The 14,587-nt window shown below is 45.1% G+C and overlaps 1 protein-coding gene across 1 annotated transcript in view; it reads left to right on the top strand.

Annotated features, from left to right (window-relative positions):
* Nucleotides 1-14,587, top strand: part of LOC144828093 (uncharacterized) — a 394,020-nt gene that overhangs the window by 279,857 nt on the left and 99,576 nt on the right. The window contains exon 5 of the mRNA XM_078686222.1: nt 2,936-3,090. Coding sequence (XP_078542348.1) covers nt 2,936-3,090 — 155 coding nt within the window. The remainder of the gene's footprint in view (nt 1-2,935; nt 3,091-14,587) is intronic.

Raw genomic sequence — 14,587 nt, 5'->3', positions numbered from 1 at the left:
TAGAGTGATCCATGATGAAGGGCACCCTGCCCGAAAAGCATTGGATATTCAATAGCATTTGAAGAAATGAAAGGATCACAATGATCGCCTTTGAAATTGCATGTCAATGGATTGAATTAAAGTCTATTATATAAATCTATCGGACTACAAATCTTGATCACTGTCTTTTTTCAACGCACTACACAAAAGGATAAAAACCCTTTTTTTACAGAGGGTAAAAGTTTGTGCCCAGGGAGATTCAACCCAATGCTCAGGGCTGAACTATTGATACAGTATTTGACCACGCTCACGATCAAAGAGGGATACCCCAGGAGCATATCAAGCTCAACCATCTCAGTCATAATATTAATTTAAACAGGAGGCCGTGCACTGGCACATACTCACAAAACTTTCTAAAAGTACCATTTTCAAAATTGCAATTTAAAATCCGACTTTACCTTTAAAGAGGTATTATTAATAACAATTATTCAAACACCAGACACAAAATGCATACCGGTTACCAACCAAAAATTAGCACCTACTAACTGTAATAAGGCAACCCAATGATATCCTATGAGACAGGTAGATCTCACAGTAGTGAAAAAAAGACTTAGGAATTTTTCACTACCAGGACACTTCCAACTTTTTAATTGCAATGCAGACTGCCATATGGGCTACCTAGGGCTTACCATAGGGGTGATTTATATGCAATAAAAGGGGAGTTTAAGGTTTGGGGGTTATATTGCCAGGTCAAATTGGCAATTTTAGGAGGCTACTTAAGTGGGTGGCACAATAAGTGCTGCAGACCAACTAGAAGCATTTCATTTACAGGCCCTGGGCATATGGTATACCACTCTACAACTGCATGTAAGTACATTATGCCAATCGGGTGTAAATCAATGTTACTATGTTTAAGGTATAGAGAACCGCACGTTAGCAGTGGTAAAGTGGACAGAGTTCTGGAGCCAACAAAAACGAGTTACAGCAAAAGTGGAGGTTCGAGGTAAAATGTTTGGGGGAATACCAACCGAAAGGCTGACTGGACTAACCACGAAGTTCTATTTGGGAGTTGAAATAAAACACACACTAATGTTTGAAAATCAAGTAAACACTGAAATTCCCCAGTTATAGTTTACCGAGCTAACTATATCTTGCCCCCATCGTGCACTGCTTATGACCACCCATATAAATAACTTGCTGCATGCTAAATTAAATCACCACAGCCAGACCTTTGTGAGCAGCATGGTGTTTGCTCCAGGGCCTGGACTCTGACTAGGTCTTGCTGCCAACCCCACGTAGGCTTCACCTCCCATTGATTTTCCCGTAATTTCTTTTTGTTTACGGTTCTCCTGTGGTACCACCTTCCAAGTGACACCTACATGGTACTGCATGGCCGTGCAAGTTTTCATTTACAGAAGCTTGTGCAGTCCTGCTGAACCATAAGTGTACTGCTGGTGTGACTGCTCCTTCGAAAGTCTTGTGGTACCTCACAGGATGAACATGCGGAGTCCTGCAGGGATACTGCAGCACAAAAATGTTTTTTTGCTTGGTTTTGGTCAGGGGAGGGGGAGGAGCATGGTAGCTGCCACACTGGCTCCCCCCCTCATAAATGAGTGGGTCAGGGTATCCCTGCCCCTTTATGTTTGCATTATTTTTTTTTTACTTCAGGGCACAGGGACAGATTTCCCATGTTTTGAAATATTGGTGGCGACATTTTTCATTAAATTGAGGACAGCTAATCAGATTGTTTTGTACCACACAACTGGTTCTGATTCTGCAATATTGTAAAGGCAGATGGGTGAAAAAACTGTCTCGCCCAATCAGGGGCCGTTATTTTATTATTTTTTTTTTTTTTGGTACTGCAGGACTTAAACAGCAGGACTTAATCAATCACCCAGATACTACAGCACTGTTAACCCCTTCATGACCACCTGAGCAACTCTTTGAATGTGAATTTCTCAAACCGCTTTACCACAAATAAAAAGCAATCTTTATGTTCAAAGCTCCTTCTTTCTGCCAAAGTTGGTGTATTTCCGTTCAGCCATTTCTTCTGTATCACTTTGCCAAATTTCCGATGAAAATGAACATGGGAAAATTATGTTTTTGGATACATTTCTTTTTTTCTGTGCCACTGCTTGGCAAATGATATACAGTACAATAGCAAGTGATGGCTATGCCACAATGTTCGTACATCCAAAATGCCACTCAAATATGTGTAATACTAAAGCAAATATTTGTAGGGTGGTGTTCTCATGGTACATACACCCTGCCACCTAGGGTGATTTAGCCAACCTGGCGAAAAGTCCCAGAATAGCAGGTTTGTCGAGAAAAATTACTGAAGCACACTAGGAAGTCCAGTGGTCAGCGTGTATGAACAGTAATAAACTCCTAATTCTGAATATGCGTTAGTCATATTTATTCCCAGTGATTTTCACAGTCCTTGTCAATAAAGCGCAACATCAAAAAAAGCAGCAGCCAACACATGTTTCATCACAGAGACTTTTTCAAGACTGCACAGGATACATGCATATTCTTACGTCATTCTAAGTCACAATGACAGGGGAACGTTTTGATTTAATAGAGTGTCCTCTCCAATAGAGTGAAATTTCCATAATTTGTGTTGAAATTCCCAGAATTATGATACAAAAGTATAGGATACACACCAAATTGAGTAGAAGTGGTAAAAACTGCTTGACAGATCATATAGATCAGCTAGCGGGTGATTGGTGCTCAGACGTTCACCACAAAAGTCATCAGGTTCTCTCACTCTTTGTAGGGTGGCTACCAGGACAATTAAGGCCTCTGAGGTAGGCTTCAGTAAGTTGAGGGTGACCACTTGGACTATTTAAGGGACCATGAGACTCTTCCTACACCTATATATGAGAAACTGTATTTGATTGATTGTGTTGACCAGCTAATTGTTTTTATTGGCTCCCATCTCTTTTTTTTCCTTTAGGGCAATTTCTGCTATGAGGCAATGCGAAACCAAAATCGGAGAGCTCCTGAAGGGGAAACAGCTCAAAATGGTTTTTCATGGAATTGGCCAATTCAATGGGCAAGTGATATATGTAAAATTGGCAGAGTGCGAGGAACAGCTGAGTGAGATAGCAGGTTTGTTGTGTAACTTACACAAGTTGGGAAACTACAAACCTTTCTGACAATTGAACTTTAGGTATCCGCTACAATTTGACTTTGTATTCCTTTTGTGCATTTTCTGTGAGTGCTGCGTTTCTGTGGAAATAATACCTAATAGAAAACTGCAAATAAGGGGTTATTGCCAAAGACGCGGTCCAAGCTTTGAATGAATCTTTTCTTTGTTTTAAAATTATTTCAAGAATGCATCAATTGCTTGGATAATTAATCAAAAATGTGACAGCCACATTGATCTGAAAAGTACTATTAACTCATCAGACAACATGTCTGTATAGCAAAACAAATCATTCAATGGAGAATAGAGGGTGGAAAAGGGATGGCAAAATACAGACTGATACCTAATGGTCTACTTGGCAGAGGTAAGTGTGAAAATATTTTTTTTCAAGCCCAATCAATAACAGGATGACATACATTTCAAAGATGAAGCACGAACAAACTGCACTTAATTCCAGGATGGCGATTAGGCTTGATCTTTATTTCCCTTGTACGTGGGATTCTTTTTATGCACCCAATAATGCTGCGCTGAGTACTTTTCATTTTTATCTCTTTTCAATAAACACGTTTTCAGCTATTAACCCGTTCCGTGCTCGCGTCGACCTATGGCCGACGCAAGCACTACCTGCTGGGTGCTGCGCACGACCGTTGGCCGTCGCAGCCCCGCTCACTCTGTCGAACGCCCGCACAGCAGCGGAATGTTCGCCGCGGTAAAGGTGCTAATGCTGTTTTCTGATCCAAAATTAATTTAGGAAAAAGTCTGTCCAAACGACTGAAATTAAGGCTGAACATGTGTAAATGGTTGAGCAGTGGTGGCTCCTCCACTAAGGTGCAGGAGCATCACCCCACTGCTTTTAAGCCATGTAACAAAGGGAAAATAAAATGATAATAACTATACGTTATTATCATGTTATTTGTTGCTGGGGCAGGCAAGTCTGTTCCAATGACAGGGCAGGAGAGGAGTGGTTTGCACATTCCTAAGTACAGATGACTGTTTGGCCGGCCCTCTCAGGACTAGCCAATCGTAGTACAAACAAGTATTTGCAATGCAAAGGGCTCGCATTTTTTAGAGTTAAACCTATTGCGTTTTTAGTGACCGTGTTTTTACCTATGTGTTTTGGTTTGGAGTGTAGTGGATGTATGAACAGAGACACAGCTGCAGCACTGCCTAGAGGACTAAGAATGAGGAATTACCACTGTGACCAGAGACACAGCTGCAACTCTGCCTATGTTAAGAATGAAGAATTACCATTGGAACCAGTGAAGCTCTTAGTAGGACTGTCTAGAGGGCTAATACACTGAGCACTGTGCAGACAAGCTTAACTTCGGCCTATGTTTAACATACTAATACAGTACTAAACAGTGGCAGCCAGTGGTGGGGCAGGGGCGGGCGCGAAGTTGAACAATGTAAAATAAAAAATCTATATATTATACACTTACCTTGTCGCCGGCTCTGGGTCCTGCATCTCTGCTCCTTGCTCCTGCTCTCCTCATGGGATAGGAAGAACAGCCAGGCTCCCCTGATCAATCACAAAGCTGTATTGCATCGATGAAAATGACCGGATGAAGTATCCCTCCATGAAGGAAGCCCTAAACAAGAAATATGGTTTGACCCCAGAGAAATACAGGCAGAAGTTTAGGAACAGTCAAACAATTCCCACAGATCTGGGTGGATTGTGTTCATTAGTTTTGCAAGGCACTTAATGGTTGGGAGAAGGGAAATTGTGTTAAGGATTATCAGGGACTGTATAACTTGATTGAAAAAAAGCACATGTTTAGTCTTTGTTTTCCAGATCTGCGCCAGCACTTGATTGATAGTAAGCTCTCTGACCCCAGGGAGCTTGCTAAGGAGGCGTACCGCTGGGTCAGCACTCAGATCAACAACAAGGTATCTGGGGCTGGGGGGATCCCCAGAAAGGGGGGGGTCCTTACCAGAAGAGGGGGGACAAAGGCAAAAGCAAGGAGTTCTCTAACAGGCCTCAAAATATTTCTTCAGGCCAGGACTCACATCCACGTGCTGAAACACGAAATTGGCTCCCTGACAGTAACTCTGTAGGGTAGCCACACCCAAGTGGTATGAGTATCATCAGGAAGGGCACCACTACAAGGGGGATGCCAAGTGTCACAAGTGGGTATAGCCCCCCACCCCCACCAGTGGGCAGTTACAGTGGTTGGCCAGTGTAGTGTTTGGGGAGGAGTTTGTTCCACCTACTGGTGGGGACTTAATTGAGATTACCCTAGTTTCCCTGGGTGATAGAAATGGTGCAATAAACCACATGCCTGACAATACTTGGTGTGGGAAGGTGGATATCTGACTATATGGTTTCCCCAACGTTTTGCCTAGTGTTTAGCTGGTTTTTGACTTAGTTGGCCTGGGATCCTGCTATTCAGGGCCCCAGGCTATCTGCTCTCTCTGTAAAATGGACTCCATGTACTTTAGGTACATACCTAATGGGATTGGGTCACCTTTGTGAGCCCCTGTATAGTGTACCATAGGTACCCAGGGCATAGGTGCATCCAAGGCCTACCAGGGGCTGCAGCATTAATTATGCCACCCCTGGCTGGCCATCCAAACGGACACCACAGGCTGATCACACAGCTTGGGCAAGGTCGTGTAATCACCCCTTGCTTAGATATAGTATTCCTATATCTACCCTTATATATAGACACATATATACCTATAAGTCATTCCTATGGCAGGCCTTGACAATCCTGAAGGCAGAGTGCTTGGTTTTATGTGAGATGTGCTCTAGCATGAGCGGAGCCTGTCTGCAGCTTTCGCAACCATGCCCTTATAGCTGTTCTATGATCTAGCCATACCATATACTCTTAAGTGCATTATAATCCTCGCGGTTAATGCTAACTTTGGTTTGGCTTTATCAAAACATATCGTGTAAGGTGTCAAAAACTTTGGAATACTACCCCCTCACCAGTTCTGGCGACGGGGGTAGCATTCCACCCTTCTAGAGGGAGAAGACATGTAGTTACTGCTTTACCCAGTTAAAGTTAAACAGAGCCTCAGCATCACAAAATGGATGCTGCTGCCACAGACAGAAGTCTGACCTCCTGCTGCTGGACAAAACTCCATCATGGGGAGGCCTGGACAATAGGTTTCCTGTCAAAGGAGGTGCAAGTACCTCCCCAGACAGCCTGTGGTGGATTGGGGCAGGGTGGGTTCAATGGAAAGATGCTTTTCAAGACACTGCCTGGGGCACACAAGGTGCTCCATGCATAGCCCAGTTCAAACCAGTTGCTGGGGCACTCCAGCCCCAGCTCTGGTGCAAAACTGGACAAAGAGAAAGGGGTGTAACCACCCCCTTCTCAGGTTCCACCCATAGGAGGGACCTAGCAGGTAATCCAGCCCCTTAGTTGAGTATAAAGATAGGAGCTGTGAAAAGACACATTAGATTATCCTGGAAAGAAACTCTGAAATGAACCTCTTGGACCTTCGACGTTCCATATCGACTGGAAGACTGAAGACATCTCCCTTGTGGTCAAGGAGTGACCACCCTGTTCAAACAGGCACCAACAGTAACTTGCCAGTTTGCTTTGTTGAGGCTCCAGCCGGAACCCGAAGACTTAGTGATGCAGAAACTGGACTTCCAGACTTCCCTGACACCGACCCACATCCACAGCAAAGCTAAGACCCGTGGCGGACACGAGCAACGTGGGACCGGACATCCTGGACTACCTGCTTTTTGCTACCTGTGCCGCTTCTGAGGTACCCTTGAAGTTGTGCATTGGGGTTTGAGAAGCCTCAGACCCGAGCAGCATTTGCACCGAATCTCAGCCCTCCACACTCCACGAGTGCTGCGTGGGGACTGTGCCTGCATTTCAGCTCGACAAGTCTTCGCGGTTGCTAGCCTGTTGGCTAGTGGCCCCTCTGAAGACATCTTTGCAAAACTACACCACTTGCCTGGTTGCTCCGGGCTTGCTCCAGCTTCCCTGTGAAGGAGAAGTTCCCCAGACCTTGCTGGTCTGTACCGAAGCCAATATTCCCATCCTGCGTGGAATGAATTTGCCAAGGTTTGTTGGGTCCAATCCAGATACCGACACCGCCAACAGCTAGATCCAACTCCAGCTCCTGGTCGTCATTGGTGCCTCCTGGTCCTCATGGCTGCAGAGACAAGCTTCACCTCTTCACCTGATTGTATCTCTACATCGCCTGGTACCTTCCTAGTTCCTTCCTGGTCACTGGCTAGTGACCCAGACTCTGTCCCCTCTGCTTTCAGGTTCTTCTGGACTCCGATCCACCCCTGGGTCCACCCGGACACTTTTCTCCTGGTCGCCTGCAGCACTTTCTTGCAGATCTCCATAGGATACGATGACGAAACCCGACACGAAAGAACACCTATGCACCCGGCTTCCCTGGGTGAGGTAACTCGAGTACTCCGGTGCTCCCGTGGGTATTAACTATCCAAGTGTCCTAGTTTAACAGGGTTTTCCCATAGTCCATCCAGAAGTGTCCGAAATCTACTACTTTGTAACTTTTACGTTCCCATTGAAACTCCATGGTAACTCACATGTGTGTTTAGACACTGCACACGCTTCCCGTGGGCCTCCTACTTCCAAACCCTTAGTTGTTCAGTGTAGCCCCAGCGATTTCCTAGGCCCTAGGCCTACTCACCTTTCCTGAAGTGGTCCTTATACCACTTACTTAGTATATGGTTTGTGAGGCCCCTAGGGCAGAATTGCATTTGTGCAACTTATAGTATGCTTATTGAGTATCTTGTGCTGTATCTCGAACTCTGACCTCATAAAGAGTCCAGAGGGGTTGTGTTAGTAATAAATACATATATATATTATATATATCTTGTGTGGTGTCCTTTCATTTGATATTCAAGGGATTATTCTTGGTAAAACAGCTGGCTTCACATGCTCTCTGAAGTTTTAGCCTAAGACTGCTTTGTCCATGCTGCCCCTAGGATAGCTGGTCTATAAGGTTGACTTCACAACCATCACCATAAGGGTTGTTTGGACTGGTGCAAGGTGCCCACTAGAATAGTGGACATCATATACCAGGCCAACGTCTCACACTAGGAATGACAGTCAGTGGGTCCCTATCAATGGGCAGAAGGTGGAGGCTCTGAGGGACACACGATCCAGTATGACTACCATCTAAAGTCATCTGGACCAGCCAAAGGATTGGAAATGTCTGATCGTAAGATAAAAGCTGTAAAGGATTGGCCACAACCAGTCAATGTGAAGGAGGTCCAATGTTTCTTGGGCTTTGCTCATTTTTATCGAAGATTTATACCCCAGATTTCGAGGGTAGTAAATCCTATAACTAGGTTGTTAAGAAAAAACATTCTGTTTGAATGGACTGAGCAAACTGAAGCCTCTTTTTTTTCAGTTGAAAAGAGCCTTTACATCAGTCCCTATTTTGGCCCACCCAGATCCTGAGAAGCCATTTGTAGTGGAAGACGAAGCTTCAGATATGGCTGTGGGGGCAATTTTGTCTCAAAGAAATGTAAAGACAGGCCAGCTTCATCCTATAGCTTACATGTCTCGCAATTTAAATGATGCAGAAAAACGGTACACCATTGCCGATAGGGAGTTATTGGCCATCAAAGATTCTTTCACTTCTTGGAGACATCATTTGATGGGGGAAAAGCATGTGGTCACAGTATATACACTGACCATCAAAATCTACAATTTATGAGGTCTGCCCATATGTGGCCCCCTAGGCAAATGTGCTGGATGCTATTTTTCTCCGAATTTGATTATATCGTCACCTACTGACCGGGCGCGGAGAATGGGAAAGTTGATGCTCTCACCAGACAAGAAACCGCATGTAGCCCAGTGAATAAACAATCTCTTTCTATATTGGCCCCTGATCAAGTCATAGGTGTTGTGCACTCTGAACAGTTTATATCCTTACCCTTGCTATACAAATTACTAAAGAACTGCCTTGGAGTGGAGTCACTACTCCCTTGCAGTCCAAAGGCACCAAACCTACAGAAACAATTTCCCGACTTGCTGCTCCCCAGTGACTCCAACGCACTACCCAAACCAAAATTGGGACACCAGCCCTGGAGAATCAAATCTGTCTCCCCTCCAAGTGTGGAGACACCAGCATCTACCAGAGCTGTGCTGCACCAATTCCCGGGCACCGTACCCTCGGCAGTCGAGATTCTAACTTCCCAGAAGCAAGCATCCCTTAAAGGACATCGACATAACTGAGATCCACTTTTTGAGTGGCCTCGCTGTCCAGAAACACCTCTCAAAGCTGCCTGCCCATGACCGATAAGACATTTTGACACGCGCCGCCCAGCTGATCTATTTACTCTGCACCCAGCCCACCTGGCCTGGGTCCCGATGAGCCAGCTGTGCTCCTCTGGTCCTGAGGCCCTTGTGACCTGCTTTCATGAGTGGGACCCCTCGGTCTTGCCTTCAAGTTCTCATGTGCAATGTATTTTCATGTGTCCTCCTTCTTCATTGCTCACCAGCTACCAATGACCTTAGCACCCTTCTTCCGGCCAAATGCTGGACGCTGCCTAGAATCCGCTGGTAGAACATTGGGCCTGGCCTTGCCACTTACCTAAATCCTGAAAGTGAACCTTGAAATCCAAAAGCATGATTTTCTATGCATTTTTCAATTTTCTTCCATTGATTTCAATTGTGCATAATTGCACACAAAAGTGATTTTGTTTGTGAATTTGAAAAATTAATATCTTGAAAAGTACTTATTGGAGAATGAAGTTCTTGGCCTGAAAAATTATATAAAAATTCGTATTATTTTTATAAATTCTTGGTTTTATTTTTTAGTGTGTGTATCATTTGTTTCCTCTGTGAGTACAACAAATGCTTAGCACCACCCTCTGATAAGCCTAACCGCTCGCCCACACTACCACAAATAGAGCATTAGTATTATCCCAGTTTGCCTCTGTATACCTATCTGGGTCTCACTGGACTCTCTGCACAGTGTACTTTATTCTAGTGCATTATATAGAGAGTCGGCTTCATACACTGTTTGATCAGCGATGGGGTCTATGATTTTGTGCTTGCTGATACCACTCTATCAATAAGTGACTACACAAATGAAATGTTAGTCCCTTGGTTAAGTCCCTGAACCCAGTTGTTTGAATTTAAAAATCTTACTCTAGTTAGGGCAAAGGAAAAGTGTTAAGGTTTTTTTTTTAACTTGGGAGAAGGGTCCCAACTTTAGTAGAATAATGGATAAGCCAAATGAGCAAGCATATGAACCTGACCAGACACTATACAGGAAGTTGTCATACTTCCAGATATGGACCTTCTGTAGGGGTTATGGTGTCAAAACTGGCCGTCATGCCTGTGAGGCTTCTGGCAGAACATGAGAGAGATCACCCAGTGGGTGAGGATGATGCCTGAGAGGATCATCCCACAGGAGAGAAGAAGATGCTGAGGAGATGGTGGAAACCCAGGGCTCAGAAGAGGAAGCTCCCCCAGAGGAGGAGCATGCCCAGGAAAGATTGGCCAGAAGGTTGAATTTAGAAACTCAATTTCTGGACATAGAAAGACAGAGAAAAGAAATGGGCCTAGGACCTATCTCTGGTGTCAGCAATATCATAACTAAGGGGAGAGAGGAATCTTTTGACCCTAAACTCCCCAAAGGAATTGTCCCTACATATACAGAGGCTGATTGTATCACCAAGTGGTTTAACTCCTTTGAGAGAGCTTGAATCAGTAGACGGGTAGCCAAAAAGCACGGAGGTTCTCTCCTGTGGGAACCTTTCTCCGGTAATTGCAGTGCAGCAATAGACTCCTGACATTGAATTAGGAAGATGTGGAGTCTTATTACCTCATAAAAAGGGTGCTCTGGTTGAGGGATTTGGCCACTGAAGAATATAGAACTAAATTCAGGGAGACTGGAAAAGCCCATGATCTGTCCTGGGTTGAATTTGTAGACTTTTCACTGAAAACATTAGGTGGTTGGTTAACAGGTAATAATGTGCATGACTATGTTGGGCATTACAATTTAATCATGAAGGAGCATCTTTTAAGCAAATTTTACAATGAGAAGTTACATTATCACCTGGTAGATCTAGGTCCACTTTATCCTCAAGAGTTGGTGAAAAAGGTAGACCACTGGGTCAAAAGAAGACTAACCGAAACTGCCACTGGTGGGGGTGACCAAAAGAAGACAGACCAAAAATACCCCCAAGGGAAAGATGGTGACCAAAAAGATAAATGCAAAGAGTCTTATTGGCGCCCAAAAACCTGCTCAGGAGGGAGGGCCAAGAAACTCTACACAGTCCATGGGTCGGTACCAGAGTAAAAACCGGAATCCCCAAAAGGCTTGACGTCATGATTGTAAGGACCTTGGACACTGAACTGGAGACCCTAGCTATCAAAACAAAAAGAATGCCTCTAGTGCACCTGCAGTAAATGCATTGGTATGTCTCTAGATGGGATCAGAGGTGGGCCCTGACTATGTCAGAGAGCCTGCTGAGGCCACTCTAGCCACAGAGGGTAGAGTGGATACAGTAATCCTGGCTGTCTGGCCCAGCAATCTGAAAAAATAGATGGCAGCCAGATATAAATAGGGTTAAAGTTTAAGATCTACAAGATTCTATTGCCCTTGTCACCATGGTGACTGAGCAGCTGGTGTCCTCAGACCAGTGCTTGCTTGGAGAGACTTACCCCGTCCTCCATGCTGACAATCAGGCTAAGGTACATTCAATGGCATTGGTTTCCTTGGACTGGGGAGGGGTTACTGGCCACAAAAGGGTGGTGGTATCTTCTGAAATTCATGTACAGTGTTTGCTTGGCAATCATTTGGAGTCCTCAGAATGGGCTGAGGTCGTAAATAAACACCCATACTGCCAATCTGTATATACCTGAATGGGTGTGTAGAAACAAGGGCACAGTGTGAAACTCAGGCTTAAAAAACGTTTTGGAGGCTGAAATTATGGACCAACCTTCCAAGAGAAAGGGCAAGAAGTTTGCGAAAGCAACTTCTATTCAGATATCAGATCAAGTCCTCTTTTTTTAGGAAGATGACTTGTCTGCCCCAGAGGGAACTGAGCCCCAGGAGCTTGGGTCTTACATGGCATAGCTTCTGGGCCGAGGGGGCCGTCTAGGGAAGATCTGCGACAGGGGCAGATAACCTGTCCCACTCTTAAAAGGTTGAGACAGGAAGCTGCTGATCAGGAAAAGAGAAGTTTCAGTTGTTCCCACAGGGCCTAATGGAAGGAGGGACTCCTTTACACTGAGGCCAGAGACTCCAAACCTGGTTTTAGTCAGCAAGTCGGAGTTTAGAGAGTTTCTTCTAGCATTTACCCACGTACCCCTAGCTGGGCATCTTGGCCTGACCAAAAGGTAGACTAGATTGGTGAGACATTTCTACTGTCTGGAAAGTCCCTGAAGGTGAAGGAGTTTTGTAACTGCTGTGCCACCTGTTAAGCTTGTGGCAAGACAGATAGCCACATAAAGGCCCCCTATAATGCCACTTCTAGTGGTTAGGGTACACTTTAAAAAGTTTGGGATTTACATTTTAGGTCCCCTTGTCCCTCAGATAGCATCTCCTGAGGCAATTCCCATGAGGACTACTACTGCTCGTGCAGTGGAAATGGCCCTCCTGATGAGGATCAGGAAGCATGGAGTGAACCTCTACCTGACCTCCTCTCAAGCAACCCTAAAGATGGGTTAGTTGAAAGAGTTGTCTTGTCAGACACCCTCACAGTCCAAAAGCAGGCAAGTCCTAAATCAGTTTGCTGAGCTCTTCTCCTTGAACCCTGGTCAGACTAACTGGTGTACACATGATGTGTACACTGGTGACAGCCTTCCTGTCAAAAATAAAATCTACAGACAGTCTGCTCATGTCAGAGAGAAGCAAGGCTGAAGTAAGCAAGATGCTGTAATTGAGTGTCATTCAGCCCAGTTGTTTTAGTCTCCAATCCTCACTCCCAGGGTAGAAATAAATAAATGAGGATTTGTGTGGACTATATGGGCCTCAAAGCGGTGACAAAAACTAATGCACATCAAATTCCTAGGGCTAATGAATTATTTGACAGGCTAGGAGCAGCTAAATATTTTGGTTCCTTTGATCGCGCATCACAATATTTGAAAATAGGTCGGACCCCTGGAGCCAAAGCGAAATCGTCATTCTCAACCCCAGATGGGCACTATCAGTTTACTGTGATGCCCTTTGAGCTAAAGAATAGCCCTGCCACCTTCCAAAGGTTGGTGGACAAAGTCCTTGGTGGACACCAAATGCAGCATATCTTGATTACATTGATGTCTTTAGCTCCACCTGACAGGATCCCCTGATCAACCCTGGGGAGATCCTTAAGGCACTGTAGAGTGCAGGCCTCACTATCAAGGCAAGAAAGTGCCAGTTGGGGCAGGGCACAGTTCTATACTTGGGCCACCTTGTTTGTGGAGGCCAAGTTCATCCCCTACAACCCAAAATTCAAACCTTTCTGGACTGGGTAGCTCCAATCACGCAGACTCAAGTCGAGGCGTTCCTTGGCTTGACTGGGTACTACAGGAGGTTTGTGAAGGGATATGGGTCCACTGTGCCCTCCCCGCAAAATTGACCTCCAAAAAGATGTCCAAAAAGGTTAACTGGACAGAGGGTTGTCAACAGGCTTTTGACACCCTGAAGGAAGCAATGTGCTCAGCACCGATTCTAAAAGCTCCAGATTATACCAAGAGGTTCATAGTGGAGACAGATGCCTCTGAACATGGGATAGGAGAGGTTCTATCCCAGACTAATGATGATGGCTATGACCAACCTGTTGCTTTCATTAGCAGGAAGCTTCTCCCCAAAGAGCAGCATTGGAGTGCCAATGAGCGGGAAGCCTTCGCTGTGGTTTGGTCCCTGAAGAAGCTGAGACCATACTTGTTTGGTTCCCACTTCCTAGTGCAAACTGAGCACGGTTTATGCAAATGAAAGTTGAAAATTCTAAACTTTTGAGGTAGTTGATTTCTCTACAGGGAATGGACTTTACAGTGGAACACTGACCCGGGCCTGACCATTCCAATGCAGATGGCCTTTCCAGGTTAGACGATGAAGACTCTCTAGGGAAAGGTTAGTCTCATCCTCTTTTGTTGGGGGGGTCATGTAGGAAAGTGCCTGTTTTGTCATGGTTAGTCCCCACTTTTTGGCTGGTGTGTGATGTGATTTTAAATTAAAAGTGCACTGGGGTCCGCTAACTAGGTTCCCAGTGCCAGATCTCTTTCCTGAAGATGGGTCACTGGGGCTGCAGCACAAATTGCTCCACGACAGAGACACCTCACCAAGGCTATGCAAGCTGCCATTTCTGGCTCCATATCTTTGTACAGCAAAAACCGAAGAGTCAACACAAAACAAAGCCCTGTGTGCCATACCCCCTTATACTGCATGAGGTATAGTTAAGTCACCCCTTCTGGCGGGTTATAGCCCTAAGGCAGTGTGCACTATATCCCATGTGTGGACATGTCTGCATGAGCAGATATGACCCTGCAATATTTTAGTGATTCTTGGATATTGTAAGTG

The sequence above is a fragment of the Lissotriton helveticus genome, chromosome 4_1 (assembly GCF_964261635.1).
Source record: "Lissotriton helveticus chromosome 4_1, aLisHel1.1, whole genome shotgun sequence".
NCBI classification, from domain to species: domain Eukaryota; kingdom Metazoa; phylum Chordata; class Amphibia; order Caudata; family Salamandridae; genus Lissotriton; species Lissotriton helveticus.
Note: the sequence above shows the minus strand (reverse complement) of the source record. Positions and strands in the feature narration are given on the sequence as shown.